The sequence below is a fragment of the Pundamilia nyererei genome, unplaced genomic scaffold (genome assembly GCF_000239375.1).
Source record: "Pundamilia nyererei isolate P.nyererei 1_Seehausen unplaced genomic scaffold, PunNye1.0 scaffold00117, whole genome shotgun sequence".
In the NCBI taxonomy this organism is placed as follows: Eukaryota; Metazoa; Chordata; class Actinopteri; order Cichliformes; family Cichlidae; genus Pundamilia; species Pundamilia nyererei.
The window spans coordinates 768,783-784,611 of NW_005187518.1; the positions used below are offsets into that span (position 1 = coordinate 768,783).

General features: G+C 42.7%; 1 protein-coding gene across 1 annotated transcript in view; it reads right to left on the minus strand.

The window, feature by feature from the left end:
• Nucleotides 1-14,347, minus strand: part of map3k10 (mitogen-activated protein kinase kinase kinase 10) — a 45,614-nt gene extending 31,267 nt beyond the window's left edge. Inside the window, exon 1 of the mRNA XM_005742128.1 lies at nucleotides 11,531-14,347. Coding sequence (XP_005742185.1) covers nucleotides 11,531-12,527 — 997 coding nt within the window. The 5' untranslated portion in view covers nucleotides 12,528-14,347. The remainder of the gene's footprint in view (nucleotides 1-11,530) is intronic.
• Nucleotides 14,348-15,829: the final 1,482 nt, after the last annotated feature.

A 15,829-nucleotide genomic window follows, 5' to 3' on the forward strand; every position in this document is an offset into this window, starting at 1 on the left:
TTTTTTTTTTTTTAGTGGCGGAAACGGGCTTCCATACAAAACAGCACAAAAATGATTTGTGATCTAAAAATAAACCAGAAACAACCACACACACTGATCTGTCAGAAAAATAGAACTACTATGACCATAAGGTTAGCACAGAAAAGAGGAAGGATCCACGGAGGGACCATGATTACAAACAACGAGCACATTCGTGGATCCTCCTTCCACCCTGCTGTTTGTAAAGTAATACGTAAAGAGGACTGGATGTGGCAATGAAAGACTGAATTTATAATGATGCCTCTAGGTAGTGTGTTCATCGCTTCATGTGACGTGTTGATAGAGGTTGCTAGGTTACAAGCAAAACAGTAAAGCCTGCAGTAATGCCGTTTAGGCTCACCAAAGCTGCAAAAATTATCTATTGTAGGTTTGATATCAATGAGACATCGTCGGACAAAGCAGCCCCCAAAACATATGAGGGTTTTTAACTAATTTGATGCCAAAATTAACAATGAAGTAAACACACTGTTGCAGATTATGCAACTTAAAATCTGTATTTAATTCGAGCATTGCTTTTGAAAAAACTCTAGCAATGAAAACTTGCACAGGTATCTTTCTTTCATAAAGGTACCAACAGTGTCTGATTTTAAGCCTAGTTCCACAACTTGGGGAGACAGCCTCAAGAGCATAGTCTCCTTTTCTCCTCGACCTGGATCTAAAAGCACTGATCATCTGCCTTCAGCTGACCTGGATCTAGTAGTTCACCAATATAGGGATTGAAACAGACCTATGTAAGGAGGACAGAATCGTTATCACAAAAGATCTTTCAGAGGAAGATCTTTCTGGGGAGAAGAAGCTAACTCCTGGATGATTTCTAAGCAATCCAGAGATGATTTGCTCTGCCAGAGGAATAATGAATTATAAAAAGCATATTTAATTATTTCCATTTGACAATGAGAAACAGTAAATTTAAGACGGGTAATATTCTGCAGATGATAAAAACAGGTTTGTACAAAACAGCCAACATGGTTATCAAAACTAAACGGCTAATCTAAAGCAACATCCAAATTTCTCACAGCTGGGAGAACTAAAGATAAAGCTGTCAGGGGCACACAGTGATCAGGCTCTGATTTATGTCTGCATTTCAGTCTGGAGACGATGCTGAACAACTGATTTTCAGCTGCTAGGTGGCTGCTGTGTTACACAGCAAAATTAGGAAAATGTAAGCAGCATTATTATGATTTCACTTTTTAACAAACCTGCATGTGTTATACAATTTGCTCATTTGACTCCAAGTCTATCAGTATAATGAGGCCTACATATATATGGACACAGATCGAAAAGAACTGCAGCCTTCAGTGCAGCAGCGATGTAAGCCTTAATCTGTATCTCCCTTACTGAGGGAAAGAAAACTGGTCTGACCTCCTCTCAAACTGGCCTGTCCCTTCCTCCCCCATCCATCTATCTATTCCCATTCCCTGCCGAGCCTGCAGGGGTTTCTCTACAATCACTGCATTCCTGCTCTGTTCTCCTACCCATCCTGCCTTGCTTCCATCCATCTCTCTATTCACAGCCTACAGTCGACCCTCACTGCCAGCATCGCCCATCCTTCGCCCCCCGTTCCCGCTGCAGTGACTCCTGCCTTTGTGAGCTCTGCTCTTGCTCTGTCTTGGACTGCTGTGTGAGAATGGGGTCATTGTTGCTGTGCTGTAGCATGTACATAAGTGTGTGTGTACATGTGTGATAGCACAAGTGTGAGTTTTTGTCCTGCAGCCCGACCTCCATACACACGCAGGCCTACATCCCTGTACATGCACCGAGCTTGGAGACATGCAGAATTTAAAACACAGCCTAATCTAGTCGCATAATTTATTCCAACATTTTAAATGTAACACAAAAATTCAGACTAAATAGTTGCCTCACACAAACCAAATTATTGACTTATTTTGCCCTGACTTTCGCCTCTCAGGTAGGCTGTCAAACCCAAACGTTGAGTAGCCGAAGATTAAGATCAGCTGACACCGATCAGGGCTACCTAAGCTGTTGCTCGAAGGGTTGCATGATTTTCCAAGAAAAAAGAAAAATCTTAATATTCTGATTTGCTGTTAAACCCTAAGATGAGGCCCAGGATCCTTAATCTGTCATAAACTTGACTTAGCAGACCTAATTTTCCAACTTTAAGAGGATATATTCTGATGGTTCCGACTCTATCAGAGTAGCTTTGAATGATTTACAGTTCATAATAAACCTGTTTAGCTTTTTAATGTTCCTTCACTATTTTCTGATTGGCTGCCAGTGGGTGGGGCTTCTGTGCTCGCTGCCAGAGTTGTGTGAACAAGATGACCACATTAAGGATAACAATTCTACATGACATCACACAGAGCAAACAGGAAAACAAATGACTTAAACTGTTTGTCTAGAGCAGTCACAGGAATTAGGTACAAATACACAGATCTCATTGTTTCATAAAGGAACATAGTGGATTCTCTTTAAAGACTTTTTTTTCTTTTTACATTAGCTGTCATGAAGCCATTATACCTGTATCATGAATATTATCCTTGACCTGAACTATAGCTGTAAAATTGGAACTGGTCTTTAAAATCTAAACCTTGGTTAATGCCATGTTATCATAATTCACACGTAATCAGGTAGAAGGTGTCCTCCGGCTGTTTGCATTTTAATTCAGTGCTGAAATATTTCAATTAATAAAATATTAATAACACAAACATTAAAAATCATCTGTACTAGCTGTCATCTTTATAAAGTCATACACTGAAAGCTGCTATTGGTGTTATTGGTTTAATATTTTCATATGTGACACATAAAATTATTGTGTGGCCTAATTTGAAAGGTAAGCACATCTCATGTTATCTATTTACACAGTATTTAACATCATAATTATACACAGAAGTTAAAACATGTAAACTAACTCCCCATTGCTTTGCATGTACCTAACACAGTATCTTTACCTCACTCTGAACCTCCCTGATAGTTTGAAAACCTCTGATATGGACTTTACTTTTCATAGGTGGTAACCACCCTGATGTTACAATGAGAAGACCAAATGCAATACTCTGACAGTCAAACAAACAAAACAAAAAAAAAACAATTGTCCACACTGTCTGCGAGCTTCACCGGGCAGTTAGTGTGCAAATATCAACTAATCTCTCAATAACTGAAAGTTAAGCTGAAGCTTTTGGCTTGGCTTATTTCGCCACAGCATGGACTCATCAAGGTGCTGGAAACAGTCCTCAGAGATTTTGGTACTCAGGTAATCTGAGTATTGTTGCAGTAGATACAAAGGTGCCCATAACGTGTCCAGAAAGTATGCTCCACACCGTTACATCACCAGCAGCAGCCTGAATCGCTGATACGAGGCAGGATGGATCCATGCTTTAATGTAGTTTACGCCAAATTGTCACTGTGCCATCCAAATGTTACAGCAAAAGTAAAGACTTTAGGAAAAGAACAGTCTTTCCAATCTTCTGCTGTCCATGTGAATTGTAGCCTCAGTTTCCAGCTCTTAGCTAACAAGAGTGGCACCCGGTGTGGTCTTCTGCTCCCGTAGTCCATCTGCTTCAAGGTTCAACACAGAGAGTCTCTTCTGCATACTTTTGTTATAATGAATTATTATTTAGGCTAGTGTTGTTTTCCTCTCAGCTCAATGCCGGCTAGCTATTCTCCTGTAACCTCTCTATGCCTCAATACACCGAGTTGCCACCATATGATTGACCGGTCGGATACTTTATTGTGCAGTTGAACAGTTGTACCTAACGAAGTGGCTGTGGGTGCACTTCCACACATCAGTCTCGAAGGCTGTGGCATGATAACAGTTTTGAGCCCAGTTCCTAGCATCGCTGGCTCGCACTAGCCCAGTTAGTCACAGCCTCGGCCTCTGCTCTGTCTCTCTGGGGGATTAGCAGCCCACACTGGCCACCGCTCTAATCCTTTCCTCAACAGACTCGCTCTTTGGTTCTCACACACAGCCAGACAGGCTTTTCAATGACGGCAGCTATATGCCATATCTCAGCTTGCTAATCTTAAGTAGCGATTACAGCACTAGCGCGCAAGCATTGTTATTGATGTCATGGCCGCTATAGTGTAACACATCAAATTAAAAAAAAAAGAAAAGGCAAAAAAACAAATCTGTTGAATGAATTATTGTTATGTTGCTTTATAACTTAAATATTCAGGCAGAATACTCGACAAGCCAGCTTTGGGACAAGGGTCTCCCGCTATTCACGTGATTGTTGACTGTGTAAATGGCTTCCATTTGAAGCTGCTGCAGTCATAACAGCAGGTACTGTCAACCGTGCTCTGTCTTTATTGTGTACGTGTGTGTCTATAGTATTAGCCTTTGCATTCATTGTTAAACATTACAGGAGCTTCATCTGAGGCCAGAAAACCACCAGCTACCTATACGTTACAGACTTTTAATAATGTTATCAAACAGGAGTTCAAAGCAAAGGACAAATATTGTAAATGTCCACAGTGTAACACAGTCAAGCTACAAAGCATTTACGGTACGTAAGAGCAGGATACAGGCACAGATATGTGCTGTGCAAAGAAAGGTGATCTGCTCACCTGTATTGTCTTACCTCCAGCTGACTCACTGCTTCTGTGTATGCACAGAGTGTCAGTGATGTACATGAACCATGACTCAGACTTGTGTAGTGGCAGTGGGAATGAAATAGAAGCATTGACATGTCCACTTACTCAGTTAACTATAACTTTCAAGCAGTCTTTGTAAGTGGACTATATTAAAAATGTATCTTTTGGACATTGATTTTAAAAATAGACTGAAATTAGATGGTTGAAAGGTGGAAAAGTAACTGGACCTTCAATATAGCTGGACGAACTGCTTATTACAAAACTCTCAGCTCAAAGTATCTGTCGATTTATCTGTTGAATTGTGTTATTACCTTGCCTCAGTGCAACCAGTAGTCCAAGATCAGATATGATGACACCCCAGTGGTTCACGGTTAACCACTAACAACACCAATGTGATGTTTGTGATATTTGTGGTTATCACCTAATGATGTCAGTCCTGAAACCTTTATGAATCAATTCCCTGAACACGTGTGGAGCTGGACTCACTGTGAAGGTTTTGGACTACTGGTTGCACTGAAGCAAAGTAAAACACAATTTAACAGATCACTTGAGCCGAACTTTTGTCATCAGCATCTCATCAAACCATACTGAAGGCCCAGCTAATTTCAGTCTTTTTAAATGAATTTATTAAATTTATATTTTTAATACAGTCCACTTACGAGGACTCGTTGAAAGTTAGAGTTTAACTGAGTAAGTGGACGCTGGGTTAATGCTGCTTTCTGTTTCACTCCCACTGCCACTACATGAGTAATGGTTTATGTACATCACTGACAGTGACATCAGAGGTGATGATGTTTGTGGTTACCACCTGTGATGTCACTGTATCACTGTGGTTCAACTACCATCTCCAAACATTAACATTTATTTTAAGTAAAGGGAAAAAAATGAGGCTGATTAACAACTGGATTGGTGCTTAAATACCAACCATTAATACTCCAGTTACATACTTATTGAGCTGTGGTAGGACTGCCCCGGTCACTAAGGAGAAACAGGCGGGGTGACGGGGGCAAAATCACTTCAACCATTGCCCCATACAAGCCAAAAACAAAACAGCTCTCCAAAAATTGGACATTTTCAAACATTTCTAGAGTGGCTCCTCTTTCTGTCTCACATTCCAGCATAAAGTTTCCTTAAAATTGCAGGTCATCCTTTTGCATTAGATAAATGTGCCTCGATTTCCCCGACTAATTTTCTGCTTCAGAAATAATGTCATCATAAACCTTTTTTCCCAGGTCATCTTGAGACTGTTTGTATTCCCCATTTGTCCAGAGGCCTGTCCCAGCTGCATTAGGGTGAGGTCGCCAGGCGTAGCACGGGAGAGACAGACAACCATTCGTAGTCAATTTAATATCATCAGTTAACCTAACCCCACTACCTGCATGCCTTAAACTGTGGGAGGAAGCCAGAGTACCAGAAGAGAGTCCACACAGGAAGGCCCCGCCCAGATGGTGGATTCAAACCCAGGACCTTCATGCTGTGAAACGACAGTGCTAACCGCTGCCCAGATATCGACACTCTAAATCTTTTCTGCTTCCTTTAGTTTTACATTTGAGTCAAGCGAGGGCGACTGGTGCCCTATGCTTTGAGCAACTTAGAGGCTGATCCAGGATCAGAGAAACAGGTAAGGCATGGCCGCGGGGGCGATGACCTGCCAACCCACAAACATGCTGTGACATCACTCTAAGGAGGTCACTGTAATCAGATTATCCCGGTTACACAGACTCACCCGCTCGCTGTGGGCCCACAACGGCAGCGACACTCAGCAGGTTAAAAACACCCGCTGCAAACACTCAGGATAAATTTAGAAGAAAGCATCTGAGCCAAAAATAATATTGCTGTAAAAAAAAAAGAAAAAAGAAAAGAAAACTTGCACAAAGCTTCCAACACTGATTTGATCTATCACAAGTGTCACGTTTTCCCTTGATGATTTCTTTTTTCTCTTTGGGAGTATGGAAACGGGAGGTGGTGGAGAGGCTCGGGGGCCTGTGCTGCACTGTAACCGCGGTGCTGCCAAGTGGTCGGCGGTTTGAAGAGGACACCTGAGACCAGCGCACCTGGACAATGAGCTGAGGTGTAACCCTAAACTGAGATGAACCACTGTTTATCTTCCCCCCATGCTCTGCTTCTCTTGTTTTTTCCCCATCAGTCTCCACACTCCAGCTTATTTTCTCTTCACCACCTGATCTTTTCCACCCTCTTATCCTCCCAATCTTTTGACCTGCTACTTCTCTCCTCTGTCTCACTTTCTTCCCAAGATTTTCCCTTCTGGGCATCACAAGGCTAATGCAAACATCCCACCAGTCCGGGTATGACTCATATAATCACATGCTTAACGATTAGCACCCTGCATTTACGGCAAGATTCATTATTCCGGAGGGAAAAGAGAGTCCAACATTCCCTCCCTGAGATTTTCCTGCATTTCTTCAGTTGCTATTTTCACACACGCACACACAATCGACTAAATTAGGGGACTGACATTTTACCCAGCAGCTGACAGCAGCTAGCAGCTGTATGACTCAGTAGCACAGAAGCAGTGCCCATGTCACCATGGAAAGGCAGCGTTATGGCGTTGTTGCCAGGGCTCTGCTGTCCAATACGCATCAGCTCCCGCATCATTGCTGCCTGAGCCGTACAGAGAGGAGGTGGAAGACGGCAGAGACAGAACTGAGGACGTATGGCAGAAAAGTACGAGACTCATGAAGACAGGGACTGAAGATTAACAGCACATGAGCAACGAGTGTGTTTGCTACTCATACCTCTCCTGCTTAAAAGGCCTACAGTCAGCATCCTACATACTCCACCCTTATTTGTACTATCCGTCCCCCATGACTCATGTCACTTGGGATAAATAAACACTCTCCGTACCTGACCTGCACACAGACGCACTTAGATGCTTGCTGTGTATTATTTCTTTGATGCACCAGCAACTGCAACTGCGTCTTTAAACAGCAAGTAGCACAAAGGACCAAAAATAGCTCAGTGAGTTGCAGAGCAAAACTGCTCTCCTTGAGGAGGGGAGGATAGAGGAGGAGGAAGAGGATGAGGAGCAGTAGGAGATGTAGCGAGAGATGGCAGGGAAAACATGGTAAAGTGAGACCAGGACTAAAGCCTCCCTGCTGGGATCAATTTAAGTTTCTCCGCTAGTGTCATCATTCCCAAAACCTCACATCAAATACTGGAATCCAGTGATGACACCTTTATGATCACATTTCTGCAGTGACTGGGAGAGGGCTCATTTGCCCCGGAGGATTGCACACAGGGCAGCCCTGACTGCAATAGCTGTGACCACAAATCTGACATATAGACTGTAAACATGTCAATATTCAATGTGGGACAACCATTTAACACAGCAGCACAGCACGGTGTGCTGCTCTACAAGTGTTTATTTCTCACCAGTCTAAAGTGTTTCTTTCTCTTCTCTTCTGAAATACTGTAAATTACTGGTTTCTGCTGATGATAACAACGTGGAAGCTTGTTTCATCTACTAAAAGAAACATTTTTGCCCTACATAAGTCAAGTTATGACTTAGTTACTTAAATGTCTGAGAAAAATAACTCAAACCTGACATTTTATTGTAAAGATGGCAAATTTTTGCCATCTGTACAATCTGTTAGAGTCTGAAACAAGCTTCCGTATGATGATGAGCCACAGCTACAAAACGCAAGCCAATTTAAGTGAATAACACTGATCTTCTCATTAATACACATGTACCTAGACACTGCCACAACATCAGCTTACATACACAAAACAAAAGTGCTCAGGAACCATCTCTGTCACTGAGTCTTACAATTTCAATCCCACTGAGAATCTGGAAGATGCTACAGGTCGATTTTGGTGCCACAGTGCAACCCACAGGACCCAAAGAATCTGCTGCCAGTGACACAGTGACAGACACCTAGGACACCCCCCCCCCCTGAGGTCCGGTGTATAACGGTGAATGTACACAATACAAGGTAGTAGATATAAGGCAGATCGATCCAAATATCACACACTGTGATCTCCAACATAAGTTACCTTTATGCTGTAAAAGTATCAGTATTGATATCAGCAATACTGAACTGCATTTACTTATTATCTGATCTATATCGAAATCTGCAGTATAGCCAGGGCTGGACTGGGACAAAAAAATCGGTCCGGGCATTTTGACTAGAAACCGGCTCACCAGGTATTATAGGAAAAACCATAAAGCCTTTGAATGAAAACAAACGCTGTTGTGACAGTGATGTACAGTCTTGTTGGTATATGTATGATTTCTATACGTTGTACATCAGATAAAAACTTTGGTTGTAAGATTCAGATAATTATTTAATAAAAGCTAGATATTTTAAATGAGAATAAGAAGGAAAAGTATTTTATTTGTGCCCCCCTCTCCCTGTTAATGCCCTACCTGGCCCCTCTGGCAAAGCTTTGCTAGACCCGCCCCTGCACAGTTACCAGCTGTCAGCTACTTAGAAAAGGATCCTGGTGTTATTTGTCTCTCAGAAACAGTTCATAATTTCCCTTCAACTCACTCATGTCACCTAAAAGGTAAACCTGTTTCTCCATCACCTGTTCAGCTCTGATGATTCAGTAAGGACATCTCCTGGTTTCATCTTCATGTTTCCCTCTCACCAGATAACCAAACCATATCATGACCAGCAGCTTTTACGGCTGTGGCTCCAGCAAACATCAGCTGATACTAGAAAAAATTAATATTAAATAAATTCTAACAATAGCTGATCAAGTTTAAACGTGCTGCTGTTGTTTAGTGCGACAACCGCTGGTTTCCTCTTTCTGGCGTATAGTGGGCGATAAACAAGCAAGAGAGAAAAGCTGATCAGCTGATCATTGATCAGTTTCACGATTGAATGAGAGAAGAAGAGACAGCTGACAGCGGAAAGACAGAGAAAAACTCCAGCTTTGTGTCTTTTTCCATCCTAGCTGAAGTACGGGACAAACTATGTTCCTTTTCACCTCAATACGAAACGCGTAATATTTTCTCTGAATGCGGGACGATTCCGTTTTTTAGGGGATGGTTGGCAACTCTACTAATTAACCTTATGAGTAAAATAAAGTTCACTATCAGTAACATCATAGCACCCACCCAGCTGTAGAAACTCCGTCATGCTAGCCAGTACGCAGTACGAGTTATTGTAACTGACGGTAAAAACTCAGCATAACGAAAATAAACTCCACCTAAACTTGGTTTATATCTGATCCAGATAGACTGCAGGTCATAACTTCTTACCTGAAGTTCAGTTCACCTGACACTCGGACGGGCGGGTCTCTGCTCCTCCTGCCTTCCCTTTCCCTCATCCACCTGGCCTCTTGTGGCAGCTCCACCATAGCCACCACCAAACAACTGAGTTATTTTTACACATCTGCCAGCATCTGGCCAATCCACCACCTTTCATTGTTTATACTGTTATAAAAAAAAAATTAAAAAAAATCATCGGCCCATAAAAATGAAAAATCACCATCGGCCCCCCGGGCAAATGCCCGGTATGCCCGATGGCCAGTCCAGCTATGAGTATAGCACAGCACTACTAGGTAGATGGTTTAAATGTTATGATTATTTGGTGTGTACTTGGAGGTCCTGATAGGCTGATTTAGCTTGGACCAGCTACCATTTCCACCTGATTTCAGTCATCATGTTAAGCTAAGTCCTTCCCGTTTATTGTTCTACAGTCTAGGAACCCAGATAATCTGTTAGGTTTTTCCAATTGTGGTTTTATACAATTGATCACAGTAAAACTATAGTTGTGTACTGCAGATGCAAAACTCCATCCAGAGACAATGAATAGAAATTAGAACTAGCTATAAACACTCATGCTCTGTATTGGAACTATGTTAAAGGAAGCGTCCCTACCAAATAAAAATGTATACAATATATTAATTCAGACCATGAATTCTGCTTTCTGGTCATCGCCTGCACATACAGATAATCATCTTCAGACAGTAGTTAATTATTAACCAGTGTATTTCTGCAAATCTCATCTTGCTTTTATTTCTTTTTCTGCTCTTTATATGACCTGATGATCAAACAGCACTGGTCAATGAAAGCTTTCAGCAACAAAAATCTTGACTTTTTGCATATTCATGTGCAGAGATGGATAGCTTGCTCAGATTAGAGACTAGTTCACCCGTCTTTGCTCTTAAAAAGAAAAAGGTGCCATGTGTTCTCCTCTCTAGTAAAACACTGTGATGCACACTGGATGAGTCCTGCATATGCTGTTCGTATTATAATATGCCCCTGATACGGCGATCAATAGATTGTGACTACATCAATCACATTATTCTCGCCTTGAGTCAGTCATTATCAAAGTAAAGTTGTAATTAGTTCACTAAATTGAATCTTCCAAAATGCCATGCATACAAATTTAGGGAGGAAACAAAACCTTAGGCAAATTGATGATAATATAGTCAGCTTTTTGTTTAAAATCCTCTATTGCCACTACTTACAACTGAATGAAGTGGAACACCTGTTTCAAACATCTCGAATAATAATAATAATAATAATAATAATAATAATAAATGAGCAATTCTGTGTGACTTTGTGTTAGATTAAAGTAGATTTGACCTATAACTCAAGTGTGTGTATATTAAACGGAGGAGCTAAACAGAAGAACTATGTAAGGTTGTGTGTATCCTCACTCCAGCATACACAAAGGTCAGCTTGAAGGTTGCAGTACTGCAAACAATATCTCATCATAATGTCAACATAATCTAAATAACCAGTCACCTTGAGCTGCATGATAACACAACAGCTGAGCAAACTCCTCCTGCTGATCTCACATCATAACAATTTAAAATGTTTATCCACCATTGAGTTCTGCTCTATTCTTCTGTCTCAGTACACGTACATTACATCAAAACCTTTTTTCCAACAACTACACATTTGAAATGTGTTTTAGTATCTTTGTTTGATTACAGAGAAGATAAAAGACTTTGAAGTACTCACTATTACTCGACTTGAGGTCTCTGTGGATGATGGGTACGAACGCCTGGTTGTGCAGATAGTCCATCCCCGTTGCAATCTGGACGGCCCAGTTCACCAAAACTCTCGGGGGGACCTTCTTCCCAGCCAAGGCTCGGTTTAGAGCCCCCCCTCGAGCATACTCCATCACCAAGCACAAGTTGGGCTCCTTCAGGCAGACTCCACGGAGCGCGATAATGTTGGCGTGCCGGAGCATCCAGAACAGCCTGGCCTCCTGCCGCACGCTCTCTGCTGTGACACTGATATCCTCATCTGGGTCCTGCCTGGCAGCCTTAACGGCTACTTCCTCTCCCCGCCACACTCCTTTGTACACTTTTCCAAATCCACCAGCTCCTATCACCTCTTCCAGGAGCAGTTCTGAAAAGTCAATCTCCAACGGACAATCACCCACCCCACCTGCCACCAGTCCTCCTGAAGTCAGCTGCTGGTAATTGGGAGTGTCTCCCCTTGTGACATAGTTGCTTGGAAAGATACCCACCTTGTCCTGGATTTTGCCCGTCCACCAGCCCTCGTCTCCAGACACCTTAGAGTCCTTGGAGAGAACCTCAAGAAGGTCCCCACGCCGCAGGGTTAACTCTTCATCAGCTGTGGCCTCATAGTCAAACACTGCCGTCCAGTAAGGGTTGTTTGCCCCACCTCGATGACCAGAGTGGGAGTCTGGGGAGCCAGAGGAGGAGATGGTGGAGGAGTTCCAGCTGCTACCATTCTCCACCTGCACGACTGGGGCAGGAAACATTGGTGGCGCAGGGGTCATGTTTGGGGGCATGGAAGAGGAAGAGGTAGTAGAGGAAGGGGGCCCAGGGGGAATGAGGCAAGGGGGAGGGGGTGAGCAACAGCCCCCACAGCTGGTGCAGGACAGGGGGGCCGCTGTGCTGCTCGCTCTGTCGTATGGGTTCATGGCAGCCTGACTGCTGTTTGACACTGTTGGCCTGCCCTCGAACAACTCAGGCACAAAATCCATACAGGGCCCATTGACTGAGATGAGCTGCCCTCGACCACCGGAGGAGGGGTGAGGGGAATCAGTGGGTCAGAGAGCAGCGACTGCTCTCCCCCATCACCACATATCGCTGCTGAAACTGTGCCAAATCCTAAATCCTGTCACCGGCTGCTGCTGTGCTGTTGGCACAAAGTGTGGAAGTAACATGAATTCCCAAAGGCAAGTTTATTCAGGGATAACGTACATTACGTCAAACAGAATGGATCCTAACCCCATGCCCCAAAAAACTGATTGTTTTCAAAACTGTCTTGTGAAAAAAAGAAGAAGAAGAAGCTGGCTCAGGAGAGCGTATTTATCTGTGAAGGAGCATAATCAGAGAGATGCCTTCAGGGGTCCTGATCAGCTAATAAGCTGTGAATTAAATCCATCCAGTAAAAATCCAGCATTTACAATCTGAGCTCATAATTTTGTTAGAATTTTGATTTATTTGCCCGAATGACCTCTGATGGTTGCCAGACATGTTCCTTGTATGGACTCTTAGGCAAACTGCTGTGGGTGTACGAGCTGAGTGAAATCCTCTGCGCAGAGGTCCTCATTATTTCTCATCCAGCCCCGTATAGATGCACCTCCACTGCCTGCCATCTCCATGAATATAGGCTGTTTTCTCTTCTGTGTTTGGGAATATCCGCGGATATGCGCCCTACATCCAGACAAGCCGGTCCAAGCTAAATCCTACACGCATGGCCACTCAAGAGCCGGTTCAGTGTCCCTGAATAGCCTTCATCAGAAAAGCCTCGTCCATTTTAAGACAGCTGGGCAATTAGTGAAATGAGCCGGCGGCTGGGCGACAGGTAGTCAATACAGAGCTGAGAAAGTGGCACCATGTTCAGCATCCAGCCAAGTCTGAGCATAACAAACCCGCCTCCGTCTCTGTGCAGCGGCCTGATTTAATCGCCTCTGCTGGGCTGCATTGGTGATGGTGACGAGCGTCGGTTTGGACAAGAAATTCTTCCTCACTGGTGACGGGAAAGAGATGCCAGCGTTTATCATTATCCCGTTGCCCTGTTACCGCGCACGATCGCCGAATCTATAGCGGCGTAAGGAAGGTGTGAGCTTTAAATGTCCGCCACTTCTTCAGCGGAGACGGAAACCGTCACATAAGGTTTGCATGGAGGCATTGCGGTATAACAGCTCTACAGGCTATCCGAGGACGAGATGAACAAATCCACTGTCTCCATTTTTCCTCTATCAAGACACATCTGTATCCCACTAATATTAATGATCATAATAATAACAATAATAAAATCCTGTGTGTAAAATGGTGCAGCGTATCCAGGTGCCTCTCGCGTGTTCCGCCTTAAAATGGCTTAATTTTAATACGTAAACAATTACTGTAACCTAACCTGGAAAGTGAAGCCAGCAACATCCACTGACATCGTCGCATGGGCGTACGGTTTACATCCAAGTAAAGGGGCCCATCGAGGTCCTCACAATTTGGCGTCAGATTGACAAAGCGCTCAGGGAGTCTGCGTTCAGCCAGCTGTCTGGAGCTCCACTGTATTCAAAAAGGCTTTTCTCTCTTCCCCCTCCACACACACACACACACCAAACAGACAAAATATTTCGAGCTCCGAGCTGTCAGTCTGTGGGCTGACTTTGCATTCAAATATGCCGGAGTGCCGTTCACGTACGCTGAAGCGAGCGCTTCCCCCGTCACCGATTCTCTAATCATAGGGATGGCTGCAGCAGGTAACAGGTCCACGCCCGCGATCCCATCGCCTGTGCGCAGATCAGGGTGAAGCTCACTGTGCAAGGCGGAGAGTGTAAGACACCGCAGTCTGTTGGAACGGGACTGGACTGTGTTGGTGTGCAAGTGCACCCTGGGTAATGTAGTGTTTGCGTGCTCTCCAGCTGACCTACATCATTCTGGCTGCTGATATAACTAAATAATTAACATTATTACAATCATCGGGAAACGGCTGGCTGTACAGTACATTATTAGCATTATCCTTTAATATACTGTGGCCTACTGTCCACTTAAAACAACCAGATTACAATTCAAATAATGTAAAATATTATATATTATAATATAATGCAATAATAAAATTTTGGAGCTGAAAATAGGGAAGGATATTTTTAGGCTCTAGTTGATAACACGACACAAAAGAGGCATTTTTAACCCAACTGGTAGCGCCCTGATTCCCATTGTCCTGCTCCATTGCTTTTAATGTGTGATTTCTAAGCACCAGTGGCAGCTGGTATTTGTCTCATAGGCCATAAAATCACGGATTATAAAGCATTACTTATTTTATTTAGCCTATTAAAATTCAGAAAGCAGTAGCTGAAGGTCTTTTTATTTGATCTAAAAATAAGACCAGAATAGCAGTACAATGCAAAAAAGAAAAAAGAAAAAGCAATAAAATAATGTCTTTTTAAACAATAGTGTTCACGCCCATTAATTGTTGAGCTATACTGACCCCTGGTGCGCAGTTAGTGAAACAGAAAGTCTTGAATGGAGTGTCTTATTCAGAAGGGGATCAAACTCTCTAGTCCATCTTTCTTCAAGTTCTTTCTCCCCACTTCTTTTATTACTCTCCACCCTTCATTGCCGCTTTGAATTCAAGGCTTTTGTGTGGTGTCCTTGCCATCCTTTTAGCAACACCCTCCTGTGCGTCAAACTCCACTCTTTATCAGTGCTTAGGTTGCATGCTGTGGTTTATTCTTACATCTTATTAGAAGGTTTTTTTTTGTCACATTATATATTTGACTTGCTGGAAAATTCACATCCTATATTTTCATTATCAACCCCGCCGACGAGATAACGGCTCAAAAAGTTTTGGATGAATTCTGATAAAACTTTGTAGAGTGTGGGGTCATGTTAACAATCCATTAAAATTTCAGCTGAATCCACCAAGGTTTTCAAGGTCAACTGAAAGATTTATTCATCAAAATTGATAAAAAGCTTTATAACTTCAAAAATATGACTCCTAAAAGTCTGGTATGTCACATTTGACCTTTGACCTCTCCTTTAAGGTCAATAAACCAATCTGAAGGTTGGAGTGATAATATTTGCTATATATAGATATTTTTAAAACTATGTTTCCTACTGCAATTGTTTGTATTGACAAAATATAGGCACATGGAATATATGGCATATGATACACAGACATTATTAGCAATGATTTACAAAGCTCAGAGTCAGTGTTACAATACAAACACTTCATGTCATGTAACAATGCAATTCAATTAAGGAGGTGGTGGGTAAGGAGGTGGTGATTCATTTCAACACATTACAACAACAGTCAACTCAAGGGGCTTTATATTTT